The sequence below is a fragment of the Ylistrum balloti genome, unplaced genomic scaffold (genome assembly GCF_031769215.1).
Source record: "Ylistrum balloti isolate Yb309-2 unplaced genomic scaffold, AGI_CSIRO_Ybal_v1 Utg369662, whole genome shotgun sequence".
Taxonomy (NCBI): domain Eukaryota; kingdom Metazoa; phylum Mollusca; class Bivalvia; order Pectinida; family Pectinidae; genus Ylistrum; species Ylistrum balloti.
The window spans coordinates 1245922-1263892 of record NW_026781912.1 but is presented as its reverse complement, the minus strand read 5'-3'; the positions used below and the strand labels follow the sequence as shown (position 1 = coordinate 1263892).

At 33.3% G+C, this 17971-nt stretch overlaps 2 protein-coding genes and 2 non-coding genes across 4 annotated transcripts; 1 reads left to right on the top strand and 3 right to left on the bottom strand.

Moving 5' to 3' along the window:
- Window positions 1-96: 96 nt before the first annotated feature.
- Window positions 97-6900, top strand: LOC132559353 (reticulon-4-interacting protein 1 homolog, mitochondrial-like). Its single transcript, XM_060223966.1, has 10 exons — window positions 97-149; window positions 478-819; window positions 1590-1741; window positions 1916-1984; window positions 2445-2569; window positions 3115-3163; window positions 3983-4119; window positions 4455-4638; window positions 4951-5043; window positions 6161-6900. Exons 2-10 carry the CDS (start codon window positions 534-536, stop codon window positions 6269-6271), a joined length of 1206 nt encoding a protein of 401 aa, XP_060079949.1. The 5' UTR covers window positions 97-149; window positions 478-533; the 3' UTR covers window positions 6272-6900.
- LOC132559603 (U12 minor spliceosomal RNA) lies at window positions 5658-5808 on the bottom strand. Its single transcript, XR_009554629.1, has one exon. It is a non-coding gene; the product is annotated as a U12 minor spliceosomal RNA (small nuclear RNA).
- A 2940-nt stretch (window positions 6901-9840) lies between the features above and the next one.
- Window positions 9841-11088, bottom strand: LOC132559306 (neuronal acetylcholine receptor subunit alpha-6-like). The gene has a single exon (XM_060223919.1). The coding sequence runs from the start codon at window positions 11086-11088 to the stop codon at window positions 9841-9843; it is 1248 nt and encodes a 415-aa protein (XP_060079902.1).
- A 2549-nt stretch (window positions 11089-13637) lies between these two features.
- Window positions 13638-13788, bottom strand: LOC132559595 (U12 minor spliceosomal RNA). Its single transcript, XR_009554628.1, has one exon. It is a non-coding gene; the product is annotated as a U12 minor spliceosomal RNA (small nuclear RNA).
- Between the last annotated feature and the right edge of the window lie 4183 nt (window positions 13789-17971).

Here is a 17971-nt window from a genome sequence, read left to right as displayed (position 1 = left end):
ATGACGCTCTATGCACACAATCCTCGAGAAGCAAGCGTTTGTATGATTCTTAAAAACACAGGCCACCGGCTGTATTAAAGGGAAGGTAACTCTGTTACTGTTATCTAAGCATCCTAGATTGGAAAAAGCCTGAAGCAGAAACTACCTAGGTCCTAATATTATGATATTTGCTATGTTCTATTGTTGCACAAAATTTCTGTGTAGTTCCAGATTTTACAGATGGATACGCACGTCACATCATTTAAATTACGTTTGCTAGCATTTATCAGAGACGTATTTAACATTAAAATGTCTCTGCATTTATCATGTACATGAGTATTGTAACTGTTTTGATGAACATACTGACAGTAGTATGCTAGTTGCCCAACTGACAAGATATGATATATTATAGTACATTAATATTCATCTGTTGGTTTTTCCTGTTATGGTTACAAACATGTCAAAAGTGTCAAATGTTTTATATTTAATCCTTTCCAGATTTTATAAAATGAAAAAAATATCCTGATTTTCAATTCGCACTTCGAGGAAAAAAAATGATGCATGTGAAGATATTGCGCCTCCTGTCACACCCCTTAGTGAAGTGCCAGCAGAGTTTTACATGTTCACGACTGCAGTACTGGCGAAGAACTGCATCAACTGCTGGAGAAAAAAGGAATTTATCACGAACAGCCATGGGGTCCTGGCAGATACATGATTATGGTGGTCCTAAATCTTTGACATTTTCTTCCACTGCACGTGTCCCACGCATTCACAGCCCAAATGAAGTGCTGGTAGAGATACATGCTGCTAGTGTCAATCCAATAGATGTACTCATGACAAGTATGATATCATAAAACTGTTTAATGTGTAATTAAATAGGTTACTGATATTTCTGACAAATGTTGGATTTTTTCCCCTACATGCCAAAATACCTCATGATCCAGATTCTGTTTTCGGATAAATATTACTCTCCATTTTCAAAAGTATGTTAGAATATTACTTTAGGTTTGTGTAACTTATATACCATAAGGTACACAGTTAATATTTAATATTAATATGATTGGTCAGGAATACAGGTGTTACATTATAAGATAATGTTTTGTAATAATTAGATTAAGTGAGATTTTTAGAGAAAGATGACTCATACAAATATTATGACATAAGAAATATTGAAATTCTTTTGATTTTTTTATTAGTCTGTAGGGGTATCTGAATTAATTTAGCTCAAAAAATATTTATCATGATACACATTTAATTCTAAATTTAACCAAAGAACGATTCAGTGTTTTTGATTCTGTTACCATAGAATACGATATGTGTGATTTAAAAATGCATGATATTTGCTTTCATATCGTTTTCTTTAAATGTGAAGAATTTGATCATATTTTGTCACAAGGTTGTATCCATTCCTTCAATCGTTTTTTTTCTCGTTTTTGTTTTTTTACTAAAATATATTTCATTCTCGTGGTGAAGAGATGTATGAAGTAGTCTTAATTCTTTATTTGGTTCTACTGTATCTAAATTTGTATTAAAAGGTGCTATTGACTTTAGTGTCTTAAGCACAATCACCTTATTTTTACAGTTTGTGATGATGTTTGATTATTTTACAGAGGGTTATGGAAAAGACATTCTGAATGTCCTGAGAGGCAAGGCCTCACCCATTTCAACTGCTGCAGAGTTTCCTCTTGTCTTTGGTCGTGACTTTTCTGGGGTCATCACTCAGAAAGGAAAGGCTGTTCGAAACTACAAAGTTGGGGATGAGGTATGTCGTACCAAATAACCAATTACAGTAACTTCACTGAAATTAAAATAGAGAAATACTTGTAGCTAAACAGTATTTAAAGAAACAAAACTGTATGCCTGGTAGTGCATATTAAAATATATTCATTATTGTCTTCACTCTTTTATTTATTTTAATTTTTTGAAATTTTAACAGGTTTGGGGAACTCTAGGAGGTCAGAAGCAAGGGTCACATGCACAGTTTGCTGTTACTGATTTGAGTGAGGTAAATATCACTGCAGATGTACAACTTTCCCCTACTTTATTTGAATAATTTTCTAAAAGTTTGAATAGTGCAATCAATTGTGTAAACGGGTACAAGCTTGTCAGGAAGTAATTTTATGAAAGACTGGGATCCTTCAGGAGGAGAATCTTCATTCACTTCATGTTACAGAAACATTTTTTGAGAACAATTACATGGAGTAGGTTACAGAAAGATAAAAAGATAATGGCAGACAAATTCTCTGACTCCATATCCTAACTTATTTCAGAAGAAATTTTCATTTTCAAATATTCTACCTGAAATGTATACATGCATGTACATACACATAATAACATTGGTGTGTTTGCAGAATTGTTTATAAATTTTACACATTGTCTCATAGCTTTGGTATTAAATTACCCAGATTATTGTGTTATCATGAGTTCACATCTTGGGTAACAAAATCTCTTGAACTTCTTTATAGATTTCTAAGAAACCCAAGTCTCTTAGCCACATTGATGCTGCTTCTATCCCTTATGTAGCAGCTACCACCTGGGCAGCATTGGTGCGAGTTGGAGAATTAAATGCTAAAAACACACCAGGGAAAAGGTTGGTATTTGCCCCTATACCATCTGGAACAGAGTTCTGTACCATTTTAAGTGTTTTCAATAGTAATATATATATTTTTAACCTAGACTGTTCATTAATATACTTATTAATGTTGAAGTTGTCTCCCCTACAGAATATTGGGAATCAGTAATACATAAACACACTGTTGAAGTGTGCTTTTACTGATACTGTCTACCTATATGTTGGATTTACATATATACATTTGTTTTGAATTTTTTTATTTAAGTGAAATAATTTAAAAATTATGAAATATTAGCAATCTGAAAGCTTTATGATTTTTTTATATAAATGAAAAATTATCAATCAAAACTTCAACATCCCCTATGAGTTTTTCTTCATTTAGTTTTCTTCAAATCTGCAAACAACTGGGGAATGGAAAAATAGGCATATGGTGATGAAGGTCTCATGAAATTGAGTATAATGTTTACCTAGAAATGTTAACTTGGTACTGTAAATATATACTGGTATATGAAAATGGATGCCAGTTCTCTTAAAGGCAGCTTTTAAGGTTTTGCTTCTTTCAGAATTTTGGTTCATGGTGCGTCTGGTGGAATTGGAACTTTTGCAATACAGGTAAATAAGATGTGACGTTATGAAACCTTTGTTGAGCTGGATTTATCCTGAAGGGATTATAGATTTTGTGTTTTGTCATTATACTTATTTGTGTCAAAAGGGACCCACCTAATCCAAATTCAGATTTTAGTTTGTAGTTACCGAGCAGGTTTGTTGATTATTACATTCCATATTTATTGTACAATGAGCCCACCAATGTGTAACATGTTCAAGATTTCCTGAAAAAACTATTCCAGTGTCCTGTGATAAGCCCACTCTCTGCTCTTAGTCAAAGTTTATGTGTTGTTATCCAAGTCTTGTTACAAGGTTGCTTTCATGTAAATGACTGAAACGGTTGGACCGTGAACCTGCTAGAAACATGCCAGGTACAGATTGGGACCCGAGGCTGGACTGCGGTATATTTAGTATGGGCAGATTGAGGGGTTCAGCCATACCTAACCTAAACTTAACTAGCTGAATATAATTATTTTTCAGAATTTCAGCCTAAAGTTAAGTTTAGGTTAGGTATGAATGGACCCCTCAATCTGACCAGACTAAATATTCCACAGTCCAGCCTTGGTCCCAATCTGTTCCTGTGAAAAAGCAAAAGCATCACATTATGACTCTGGATCACTGCTTCACTGTGTTACCTATAGACGTTTTGAAGATAAAGTCATTAGTTTTTGTTTTCTTTGATGAAAGCATAGGATTTTTGAAGATTGAAATGCTTTTTAAAAAAAACAAAACAAAAATCTAGTTACACTGTGAATACATTGAAATTTATCAACACAATGTGTTGATGCTTGATATTCAAATACAAAATGAATTCTTATTTGTCAGCTGTTGAAGGCATGGGGCGGCCATGTCACTGCAATCTGTGGTACAGAGGGAGTAGATCTTGTACGTGACTTGAGGGCAGATGCAATAATTGATTACAAAACACAAGATCCAAAATCTGAATTACTGCAGATGGAAAAGTAAGTGTTGTTTGTCTTGAAATGAATGCCTATACGACAGCAAAGACCATTGACTGTGTTAAGTTGCTGCTGTGTTTGAAAGTACTGAATAACTTTCAAATGGCAGCACTATAATTCACTCTGATATCTTACTTTATCAATTGTTTTAGTTCTAAGTCTATATTTATCAATTCTGTTTTATTTTATTAGTTTGTCTGATAAAAGGATAAAATTCTACCAACAATATGATCATTGTTATTAAAAATTACATGTGAATGTTTTCAAGCTTCCAGGCAGTGAAACTCAAATTCTCATCTCAGTTGGAGTCCTAGGCTATTTTTTTTTTTGATTCTCAGATTTGATTTGATATATGATCCACTTGGAAAAGAGAAGACAGGCTATTCCATTGACTTCTTGAAAAATTGGGAAGGAGGAAAGTTTGTAACCATAGCGTCTCCTCTCCTTCCTGAGACTGACAGTCACGGCCTCCTTCCTGGGGCCCTCAAATGGGGAGCTGACTTAGGGTTAGACATTATCAAGGTATATTTTTTTGTGATAAAAATTATTCTGTTACCTAGGAAATGTGGACAAATAGTTTAATCAGCATCTTTTTGTCTTATTAGAAATAAATTGAGAGATAGAGAGCAATAAAAAAAACTCTCCATTACTTGTGATGGTGTTGAGTTAGGAAAGAAAATTAGAATTTTTGTGCTGTGTAACAAGATGTTTGAGTTTTTGTTTTCCAAAATTCCTCTCTCTAGCCTTTTCTTATTTCATTCAACTTCCGCTAGTTATTTCTTCAAATGAATATTTGATTCAGATAAAAATATTTGGATTCTTTTCTTTTACAAGGGTTTTAGAGAAGGAAAAAATTACCGAGTAGCATTCTTCATGCCAGATGGGAAAGCTCTGGGCACAATAGCAAAGATGGTGGATGAAGAACAGGTGAAAGACTTGTACTAATAACATTGATGCTTAATAGATACAAACAATGATCTTTTTTTTATATTATACTCTTAGCAATGAATTGTTAAGATCATCATTCCAAAAGAAAGGTTTCTTTTTTTTTTTATATATATATTATGAAACCACATTAATTATTTTCTTTTACTAATGAATCTGATGAAGTGGCATTAATACAACTAATTCAATGAAAAAAAGTTAGTAGGCATATTGTTTACTGTGAAGGAAGAAAAAAATATCTGTTACACAAATTCCAAATGTGTTTCCACTATTAAAAAACACATAGATTTTGGTTTGGAGTTACAGTTTGCATTTAATAACTGTCTATTTACTATGTTTTTTTTTATATGCTGCAATGTTATATGTATTTTACTGACACTGAAGTGATGATTTGCATACTTGTAAAGAGAACAATTTAACACCTTACAAAAACTGACAGGTTTGGTAAACAGAAAAATAAAAACCTTTATTTCAAATACCAAGGACTATTGTAGTATGAGGGGAAAATTATTCTATTCTGAATCTGAGACATAAATATTTCTGAATTCAAGATTATGGTTTTACCAAAAGTTATTCTAATTTAAAATGTGTTAAGCAGGGCAGTCCACTACAACCCAGGCATCCCGCTAAAGTAGGCAGGTCACCTGGGGGCGTCCTGTGCCCCATGAAGAAATTAATCCAAGATGAAACTTGGGAGCCTGTAGCCACCCAGGCTCATTATTTTCCTTACTCATTAGTTTAAGGCATGATTGAGAGAAGTAGTTGTTAAACTCTTATTCAAATCAGAAAGAATTATAAAATCTCCAGGTTTACTTGTATATTTAATACTCCAATTCATGTAAATTTTGTCAGAGTCATTTTGAAATGGTTTTTAAATGTACAGAGAAATTATCTTTAGTATGATAAAGATAATGAGAATGAATTGTAAGATATTTATTTCAGTTTTGTACCATTTTCCCTCCTTTAAAACTTTGTTTGAAGGTAAAGTCATGTACCTCTTTTATCCCAGAAACGTTATTGATACGTTTTTCTGTCAACGAATAAGGGAAGTAACTCTGCAATCCATGTAACATACTGTTCATGCCTTCTTTCATTTCAGATAAAACCTGTAGTAGAGAAGGTGTTCACGTTTGATGAAGTACCTACAGCTTATGAGAAAGTCGGACAACTTCATGGACGTGGAAAAACTGTGATATGTGTAAAACCATGACATCAAAATATTCTTTAAACTTAGAGCTTATATAATTTCAGAGAATCAAAATTATGAAATAAGGAATTTTGAAAAGATGTTTTTCATAAATAAACCTGTGTTCATCCAAATGTTTAAAAGTTTTTTTCGTGTGTGTTATACGTGTTCATTATCACCAAACTCAGATTTTGTAAATAAAGTGTGCATGCAAATAGTTATTTGTTTTAGGTTGGTTCATAACTGGAAAAAATCCCCCCAAAAATTGTTTGCCAAAGGGCTTTTCCATACATTGTTTTTTTGATACTTTGGATGGGGGAGAGGAGTTGACACTGAGTACAGCTGGATTTGTTAGAAAGACATGTTCTTGATTTTTATTCTTTTATATTTCTTTTTTGAAATAGAAAGAATTGTAATAGAAAAGATTCTGAAATCACAAGAGCAAATATTTCTTAAATGTTTCAGTATACCGTATTTTCAAAGCATAAATTTGATTTCATGTGTTGTTGGAATATGAAATAAGATAAAATGTTCCAGCAAATACATGTACCTGTAATAAAATATAATAGTATTAAACATCCCTGGTTACTGTCAACAAGTAATTTCTATATATAGTAATATCTGATATACAATATCATTTTATGTTCATGTTTGGTATTGGATGTGAAATAAAAGAATTTTAAAGATACAAACATGTAGTTGTTGTGTCGGAGCCTAATGATTACTGAAAGGGCACCACTTAGCTTGAAAAAAACTCTTGGACAGATATAATCATACTTTTCTTTTAAATGAACAAGTGTAAACCATTTCATTTTTCGAAGTTTTTTCAAAATATTTGCTTTTTGTGAATTCTATTCGAGAACTAAAATGAAAAAAAAAGAATGGATAAAAAAACCAAACAAACAAAAACTAACAGAACTGAATTTTTATAGATCATTTTATTAACAGGTATCCACAGTGTTTCTAGGCAATTTATCGGCAGTAACACAGATGTTCAGGGATAAGGAAATTTATCACACATCATAGTTTGTTGTCAAATTCAAAACGTAACAGAGATGTGTGCCTTGTAAACAATACATGGATAATGAGGGTTCTCATTTCAATTAAATGGGAAACTGGTAAAACATGAATTCTGAATTCAAACAACATGATAATAATAACAAGAATAATACAATAAATATGCGTGAATGTTTAATTGTAAAGCTGACTGGAAGTTGAAAAAGAAAAACCTGACCAGAAGACAATGATAAATACCACTCTGACTTTGTTGCATGAAACTGAAGTCATGCTGAAATTATTGAGTTTGTGTTTCTAGGTGAAATCCACCAAAGGGGACCTCTAAACTTGTAAAATGTTGGGGAAGGGAAACGATGAATCCAATACTAATGTGACATTATTCGATTTTTTTTTTTAATTTTGTGTTTTCATTTTTTTCCTATTTTTTTTTTCTTTTAATTTTTACAATATTCTGTATTGCATGATGTACTGAATTAAATTGCGTACAAGGGCACAATCAGTTTGGTGAACCTCCGATCATAAAATGAAGTTGTGTAAAAACATTACAATGAAAGATGAACTACCAAAGTTGAAAGCATAACAAAATACCGTAACACCAAGGAGGGAGATGGTCAGTAGAGTCTTGAAAATTGTACAACAGACCCACAACTGAACAACACCTACACTTTGTGAGCTCAATAAACTCCAAAATATTTATATGCAATTAGCTGATGTGGCTCTAGGAACGACTGAATCGGCGTTTATTTCGAAACTTGTTCATACATAACTAAATAAAAGCCACAATCCACAAACTCAACCCCACAGGTCTAAATAAACCAAGCGTGTCAACCAAATTGGAAACCCGTTTTAGGGAGACGGGAGGAACTCCAGCCCTATGCCTCAAATTAATCTTAGTGGGATTTCTAACATCGAGTATACATACGATCTACATACAGTCTGATACTCTAAATTTGCCATTATATATATTTCCGTACATTGACTTATGTCGAACTTAAGCGACCCGATCCTGAACTGACCAAAAGCTAGAATGCTCTACAACTTAACACTACCACGTAAAACACTTCAAGAACAACCTGTTTGACCGGATATTAGATGCACCTGCCTTCGACTTACATGATTGCCGCGTACCTGTATTTCTCAAATTTTAATTCTATTCAAGTTAAGAATTAAGATTCACTAGTACCAGATAATTAGATCAACTGCATTGTACAGATGTTTCATCATTCTGGGACTTATCGGCCTAAGTTGTTGAAACCAGGGGGTAACAGTAACAACAAAGAAATTGTGTAAGTGTCAACAGAATTTTTATTCAAACTCAAAGTCGATGAAACAAAGGCAAACCTGAACAACGAAAGACTTGCACGGACACTCCTCAAATGTGAAAGGAGATTAAGACAAGGTATTCTGGAAGGGTTGGCGTCTTCATCGACGACACCATCCATGTCAGTCTTGGTGAATCCAAGTAATCAATGTCACACACGTACCAAACGCGTCCAGATTCACATTGGACAAGGAAATTAAGTATTTCCTTTTTCTCAACGAGTTCATTATGACAACGATGAAACTTAATAATCTTCATCAACATGCGTCTCTCGAAACAACGTGTGACGAGTTTGTAAGATAAATATATATAAATATAAACCTTATTTATTTTACAACAATTGCGAAACAAGTTATGTCAACTTATACTAATCACTCTTGTTGGCCCGGATGTAAGCGCGCGAGGGGTCTTATTGTGGGAGGAAACCGGAGTACCCGGGGAAAACCCACGTGGTCGGGTAGGTGACCCCTTACCTTTTCACGTCCGTTCCGGGAATCGAACCCCGGTCGGCTAGGTAAAAGGCGAGTGCGTTTCCACTGCGCCACCCGACCACCCTAGTTTGTGAGATGCCCACATCTTGCTTGAAAATCGTGATATTTGGAATAAAGCAGCCTTAACATCTAACCAGCTAGCCATATCTAAACACATGTAAACGTCAAAGCTTGAAGATGCAGGGTTGTTGCTATCTAGAAATGGAAAATTTCCGATAGAAATATTTGGAATAATCACGCTTATCACACTGCTTGAAAGTTGTCATGTTGATTCCGTTGTAGGAAAAAATCAGCCTTTGGATATTGTTGACTTTTTTGGAACCGTTTTTTTTTCCTTTCAATAATCTAGACGTAACATACAAGTTTTAGGCAACTATCGGGGACTGAGTCTAGAGCTTACGACCTAGCAGTTGAATAGAATTGCACAAGAGACACGAGCAGTTTCGTCCCAGGATTCTTCAACGTGAATTATGCCGTCAGCTGAGAAAAAAAGTGGAGTGATATAACGGGATATATCATAAAACTAATAAAAATTACTGAAAACATCCAAATAAATCTAAACAAAAGCACACGGACATACACATTTAGGATGGAAGCTGAGAAACGGTCCGGTCTGTGCCAGTATGGCCGTGTTTATTGGCAACACACACTACCTTAATTATTGTGAAAAACATTTAATGGGCCTCCCGTATGTTGTTCAATGAGGTAAGAGGAAACATTTGAGATGGGAAAATAAATCAAGCTTTTGTTAATTATACAAATTGTCACGATGAAGTAGATAATACAAAGAGAAAAGTTAGATTAAACGACATCGCTGTCATCATGAAAAAGCCCATGCAGATCTTATCAAATGCATTACTGACAACAATCCACGTAATGTAGTCATCGACTTTCTTGTCGTCGTTCTCAGTCATGTCTTCAACCTCATCTTTCTTCTCTGTTTTTTCAGGATTAACCTTATGTTTCTTACATGTGATCACGTGAACAAATCTTGTAAGTTTCGCTAACCATTTAGGTACCGGTTCCTCTGGAGGTTTCATAAACATTCTCAATCCGATAATTGTACAAATCATTACCAACATACTCAACAGAATGTGGACGATGAGTAAATAGCAGAGTAACGAGATGGATGGGGTGGAGGACTGAGGCAAAGCGGCAGTTACAATCGAAAGAAACACCGCGATCGTCAGGAGTAAAGTGGTAGAAAAACCCATCCGGTCTCCAGAATCCGCCGGAATCAAAAACACAAACATATTTGTTAAACACATAAAGATGATGGGCAATATCAAATTGACAACGAAAAATGCGTTCCTCCTTTCAAACTGAACACTCATTTCAAAACGTAGAAATGGAGTTTGAACTGATTTGAATCCTGTGCTGATTAATTTCCAAGTTGGATTTTCACTGAAAATGTCCATAAGAAAAGAAGAATATATTACGTTTAGCTGGATCTCGCTTGCTGTGTATCCCCAGGGCATGTATCTCATCACACACGTCTGTCGGTCAAAAGGATAGTAAGTGACATCAGCGTCACATGCCGAAAGAATCCTAGCCGGAGGAGACCACATTACAACGCCTGTGTAGTCCACACTCAAATGCATGTCCTCATCGCCAATAATTTTGACATCTTCAGCACTGTCGACGAGCATAAATGGTGGAGTCCAGATCTCCTTCTGTTTCAAGTGTGTGCCATTCACATAGTTATAGGTAGCGGGATCCCACGCTAATCGTTCATCTTTCCAAAATATTTCAAAATAGCCTACGATGGAAAGTTCTCCCGTGACTTCCACAAAAGACTGAAGAGACGAAAACATGAAACTAACGTTGATGTTGAGAAGTTGCGTTGAATAGTCGGATCCTGGAAGTACGTTCGGGTTGTATCCGGTGAGTAAGGCTGCATTTAGAGTTGTTTTGTCTGTAGCATTAGCACACTTTACTTCAACAAGTACACAGCTGATTAGGATAAATACAAACAGCCACATTCTACAAGCGAAAATACTGGAATCTTTCATATTTACAAGTACCACAATTTCATTCAAATGTAGGAATTCGGTGTTCAGTGACTGCCGTTGTCCATTTTCAATCCTGATGACGAATTCTGTTTGGTATCGTTCATGGTGCTCCAGTTATTGTAAATTGTGTTAGTAAGTGTTATGATTTATCATAGGTACCAGGATATACTGTAATCCCAGAGAAACCCTAACTCCCGAACCGATTTAAAATTTGTGCCAATCCGCTTACAAGATATTACTGTGACTATAAAGTTGTTTAATAATAGTTTTCAAAATGAAAGTTACCATAAATAAATGAATAAAAAAAAATATTGTGAACAATTGGCTGTGTCGTTCTATTAATGTTGCCTTTATAGCTTTTTACAATGCTCTTTCAACATTATGATATTGTAATCAATTATTTTTTTCTTTTAAACTCATTTTTTAACATTGGCATTTGACAATTCCGATGTTGATTTTTCATGGTTAGCTTAGAAAAGGTCAAAGAATTAATACAGGTTGTAAGTTTGTTTTCAAAAAGGTATGCATGTGAACAATAGTAACATATCAATGTTCAGAAGCAATATTTGTGAGGACAACACTTTTGATCCATAAAGGTATCGATAACTAAATAAACTAATATTGTTAAAATGATGAAATACCGAACATAGACCAATTCTGAAAATTGTTTTATAACATCAACGTTCAAAGTAATACGTTCAGCAATGTGTATTCAGTCGGCTTTTAATTGCATTCTGGTATTCATAGTGTTCGTTGCTACCTGGTTTTACAGGTCACGTGATTGTAGAGGACACTGTACTGTATATCAGAACGTCTTATGACGTTAAACCGTACCATACTTAAAAATATATTTTACTGTACTCTGATGACCTCATGGTTGTTACACTCACAATATCGATATATTTTATTTGACCAATCATGAAAAAGGTAGTTTTCATAGCAAAATTTGATCACAAGTTTACCCGTTTTAACTTATAAAGGGATATTCTTCACAAGTTAGATTTCACAGAATGCTTTTAAAGAAAACTGTACAAAATCATCTACTTATGTGCTGTTCTTTTGGAAATCGTACACCCCAATATTTATTTAAAGATGTGCGAAATCGATTTACAAACGTTCGCGCGACCCTGATTGCGTCATAACAGGTGTGACTTGTTATATACCGACCAGATTGAAATATCTGTATAAATTAATAAAATCAACAGAAAATAAGCTGAATGAAGTAATAAAATTGTAACCACAGCAGAAAGTTTAGTGATTAACATAAATACTTATAAAATATATCATTCAGTGATCCTTCAGATCTCAAAAGGCACAGAACGTCCAGAAATTTGGCATCTTGGACGGAATATCCTTTTAAAGTGTATATTAACGCTGATACCAACAAACAGGGAGGTATAACAGGTTATACGACCCTGGAACAGGTATACAGAACTGTATCCCTTACACATCGATACCCGTATTCATTCGTCTCAATATCAAAGCCCTGTTACTGTTGTAAAGCATTATTATAATCTTGTAGCTGACCTTGTTTGGACAAAGTTAATCAGGTCACGCCAGGATTTTCTTTTTTATCCCACATCCCTTCGTTCTTTCATATATTCCAACTCAACATATTTTCTCAGTGATTGTTGAATAACACCAAAACTACATGATTTTCACGACCACACATCTCTTACACATATCTGAAGAACAAGCAAGCAAAATGTTTGCACGAACTCATGTTTAGCTCCCAGTTTTTAAGAAAAAATGGCATTTAGAACAACAAAGAGATTAACAGAATCCGAACTCGTTGAAAACCATAGGGACAATGAACAGGTAAGAAAAAAGGCGGGGGAGGCTGGAGGTAGACTAGAAGAACCGAAGGGGATTAAATAGACTTCTAGGTTACAAAAGGGGCTAGATGTACGATAGAGAAAATTTAATAGGGAATAGATAAGTGTAAGGGGGCTGGAGGGTAGACTAGAGGAATAGAAGGAGATTAAATAGACTTGTAGAGTACTAAAGGTGCTAGATGGTCCATAGGGAGGTTGAATGGGACTAGAGGGGTGTAAGGGGGACTGGAGGGGAGAGAAGAAGAGCTGAATGAGGTTTAATAGACTTGTAGAGTACTAAAGGTGCTAGATGGTCTATAGGGAGGTTGAATAGGACTAGAGGGGTGTAAGGGGGAGTGGAGACACAATGAAAAAAGTAGAAAATATTACGTATGTGAACGTTTAAACGTAATATGTTTTCACTTCCAGCTTAATTTTATCTTTGATATTACATGCGGAAAAAGTTCAAATCAAAGTGATCACTTTAAACAGTAATGTTGAAGTTTATCGGTTATATGGAAATAAATGTGTTCTCGTATCAGAAACAGTTACATTGTGAAATATACTAAACGATTTTCTGTAGAAACTTTTCATTTTCACCTCGTCGCTTGGATTTAAAACATTATAGCATTCGTTAGCGTGTCTTTATATGTTTTCGTGCTTTTTCCAAGGTAGAAAATTATAATCCGCATAAGGCTCCATGATAGTTTCTTTCTCGTTAGCTTTTATTTGGGCAGGGCAGTCCACTACAACCCAGGCATCCCGCTAAAGTAGGCAGGTCACCTGGGGGCGTCCTGTGCCCCATGAAGAAATTAATCCAAGATGAAACTTGGGAGCCTGTAGCTACCCAGGCTCATTATTTTCCTTACTCATTAGTTTAAGGCATAACAGAACATAGAGTCGCTCTCGTATATATTTACTTTTTTATTCTCGATACAGAAGGTGCCTTAAATTTGCATATCTCACAATTTCTTGATTGTACACGTTTTATTGATAACCCAAAATCATGGTGTTGAGCTGCATTTTCATAGTAAACACAAAATATAAATTATTGTGTAAAAAATAATAATGTTGTGAATTTATACTCAATTAGATATCATTTTAGTATGATTCCTGCAGTTTTCTAAATAAAAGGGAAATAACTTCTGATATCGTCACTAATCGTGGTACAAGGGAGATAATCCTTAAATACTTTCAAATAACCTCCGCATCTAGATTTTGACTTCTTTTTCGATCACTTTGGATTTTCCTCAGTCGCTTTCTAGGTGTCAAACTTTAGACCTTAACATTTTTTTTTATATCCAGTTATATGTTAATCGAGTTGTATTATGTTGACATAGAAAAGTAAAGGGTATCTAATTTTAATGCCTTTATTTATCAAAGTAGCCAACGGCCGCCATATTGAATGACCAATTTAAAAACTTTAATATTGCAGTTCTTGGGGTGTAGCAAAGAATTTTAAAATTCAAAACCGAATTGAAATGGAAGAATCCAGAGAAAAAAAAAACAAAAACAAAATCAAAGAATTGAAAAGCTCGAGGGTTGGACTGACTGTGAACAGACAAAAAGACAATTTTATAAGACTATTATTAGGAGATTGATAATGGTGAAATGAAAAGAAGTAGAAGATACCCATATGGATGTGCCATCCATTGATTCCTGTGCAAGATGTCAGAATTTTAATTTTGGTAAGGTTTTGCTAAATAAGGAGAACAACTCACCTGAAGTTTAGGTAAGTATATAAGTAAACAGAACTAAAGAAACATCTTGTCAATTCAAAAATAGATTTATATTGAATGTATCATGCTTATAATACAACAGGAATTATCATGTGACAAGATAAACCTGTATTTAGTTCAATAGGTCACTGATTTGGTAAACATTGTTTTATATACCTTGTGGTATCTGTAGTCCCAGACATCAACCTTTTTGTAACAATATGATCTCTTTTTCTTACTGATCTCTTCTGATTTTCCTCATTCTCCTCCTTGGTTTCCAAACTGAGGTCCCTAGCCTCACCAGCGAGTCAAAAAGTGACGAAACACCTGTATGATGCAGTTTAATGAATTGATTGGCTCTTATTTCCAGTTAGAAATTTGTATTGAATTGTACGATTCACTTGTTTGTCTTTTGTATAATCTATTCTAGAATTTCTAGAAAGTCAGCATTTTGCAAATTAAGTGAATTAAATCAAAATCAAATCAATTCATTGAATTAAAATATTATAATCTCTAATAAAAGAGGAAGAAGAGATAGTCTGTCTGTCTGTCAGTGTGTCTGTCTGTCTGTCAGTGTGTCTGTCTGTCTGTCAGTGTGTCTGTCTGTCTGTCTGTCTGTCAGATATATCAGATATATGTATTCAGCATTGTAATGACTGTTGTGTAGTAAAACAAAGACACTATTTATTATTATGCTATTTTTAATTCAGCTACACTAACAAATGTATACACAATTATAATATGAGTTTTATATACCAGCCTTTACAAGATAAACACTCGGTACAACAAACTTCTGGATGAAAATGAAATTTACTTGTGACAAAAATAGTACTGAATTCATCATATCATGAACACATACTGAAAGTTGATTAAAAACACCAACTAATTATTGCATTTGTTTTCTTTTTTTCTCTCTAGTGTACAGGAAATTTCTTTTAAAAAGTCTTGTCAGCCAGATATCTAACAAGTTCTAAATAATTGTCTCCAGACTGACATGATATTGGAGAAAACATAAACAGAATTATTATTTCAGACTGCAATATGACTATTCTGGCAATTAGTAAATGTCTAATGAATATACAATGTAATAAAATCGTAAAATTTAAAAAGATTTTAGATTGAAATTACTTGGGTGTTGTGTCAAAATATTTACAAGATGTAACAATAAATATTATAGCACTTCAATAAATACAGAAGTCCAAAATAACAATCACAACACAAAACTATGAATTTTCAGATGGGAAATTTCACATAATAAATATCTATCTCACCATGACATATAACTTCATATATATCACTAACCATTTGGATCTTAACAGCTTGAATCTTCTTCAAATCAAGTTCTAAAGGTCTGCGTTGATGTTTTTATTATCAATTCATGTGAAGATAAGATAATGTCTCTATCAATGATTAAAGACAATAATTTAAATATCTTATTAACAAACATATTAAATGATAAAAAATACAGAAAACACACATTTAAAAATCTTATGACATAAAAAATGTGAAAGAATCTATGTCACAATAAAATATAATGTATATTGATGAAATCTATTTCAAATGATAGCTAGTTTTACTGGGAAGACAAAATTAGGAAACCGATTCAAGCTTATTTTGTTGATGGCTACATTTCTTCATTTTCAATCTTCTCGTTAAAAAATGATCTGATTTTACAGAACTGAACAATTTTTATCCCCCCACCCCCAATACCAGTATGTACCTGGTAAACTTTTGAAGTAATGATCAGTCAATTGTAGTGAATTGCAATCATAAGTAAGTGCAGGGGTCAGACAAATACAAATTATATTGTAAATAATATGTATATTTAGGCAAGTTTACACAAATCTGAGTTTCACTATAGCTATCACTGTCAGGCCCCTGTTGTTAAAAAATTCAATATAAATTTCTGATCATAATACATATCTAATTTTCAATCCCTATTTTTATAATGAAATATCTATTTCACAAGATTAAAATTGAATCAAGATGAAAGCAGAATTTCCAGACCTTTTTCAACATCAACAGAAAATTTGGACTGAACAGATCATCAGGATTATATAAATACCAAGTTTACACACAGATAAATAAAATACCTTTCCACAGAATGTTTGAAGTGCAAAATTGTTTTTATTGAGACATACCAATCGTTCATATGTATTTTGTGGTGGTAAATAACATACTGAAATATATTTTATACTTATCTATTTTAACTTTAAGCCTTACCCCAATGATGACTCTAAAATTTCTTTCCCAATGATAGCAGAGAAAACCTTTAAGTAAAAGAAAATTAAAAAAAAGATATTTTTTGACGATAGGACAATGAAGAGTATTGATTAAGTTTGTGGCAAGAACTAGATCGAAAAAAACTTAAGATCCTAAGAAACAAAGATAATTCCCTGCATCTCTTACCTCGATATCATTTCTTAATAATCATGATAGAATGTTAAATACATTTCTTGTTGTCAGCAAAGGAGAATTTCACTACCTATGAATACTTTAATACATGCAAATGCCCCGATAAAAAAGTCAATGATTAAATATAACCAGTACATGTATATAATTATGATAAAATCATTGAACACGGACATCAATATACCACCATATGTGACTATTAAAAAAATTCAAATCCAATTAAGTTACATAGCATCTGATCAACTCCAATTTAATAAATAGGGACATCTGTAAAACAAATACACACTAACTTTAATCAACAATTAAATTTTGTTTTGGTACTGTTAAATATTTGCGTTCCAATTTAAAACTAATTAATCATACCAGAAAAATTAGACCTGAAATTGTAACATTGTAAAGACTCACTAAATATTGGATCACTAGCAATGATATGCCATTCTCAATTAAGTGAATTAACAGTTTCCTAATATCAAACTCTTATTTACATGAAATACAGGAAACTTTGTACAAAACATTTCTGATACAAGACTGAATGCAAGGGAGACAACAACCAGAACATGTGTATATTACTTGTCTAAAATTTGTACAGTCAGTTCTCATAATAACTTACATAACATATGCAATATGTACATTTAAAAAAAAACTAGGTTCACATGCAATTTCTTATTTCAGTGACCATTTTGTTGTATAATTTAACATTTTCCCTATATTCCAATATAGATCACCAATTTCTCTGCTTAATTTAACTTAAACAAATGTTAAAATGAAAGATGAAAATTCAAGAACTAAATTCTATTGTAATCTGGAAAGTTAATCAGCAATGAGGCTTACAAATTAATCAGTATCAGTATAAAGATGAAGTTAAAATTATGATTCAGATGAAATAAACTGCAATTATGAAATAATCAAACGTTAAAACACAAATTTAAAACACAAATT

Excerpts from the sequence above, each read along its gene's own strand:
- LOC132559353 (XM_060223966.1), top strand. The coding sequence starts at position 534 with ATGATGCATGTGAAGATATTGCGCCTCCTGTCACACCCCTTAGTGAAG. Across the intron at positions 2,570-3,114 it reads AAAAACACACCAGGGAAAAG|AATTTTGGTTCATGGTGCGT; the intron begins GTTGGTATTTGC and ends TGCTTCTTTCAG. Across the intron at positions 4,639-4,950 it reads TAGGGTTAGACATTATCAAG|GGTTTTAGAGAAGGAAAAAA; the intron begins GTATATTTTTTT and ends TTCTTTTACAAG.
- LOC132559306 (XM_060223919.1), bottom strand. The coding sequence starts at position 11,088 with ATGAAAGATTCCAGTATTTTCGCTTGTAGAATGTGGCTGTTTGTATTT.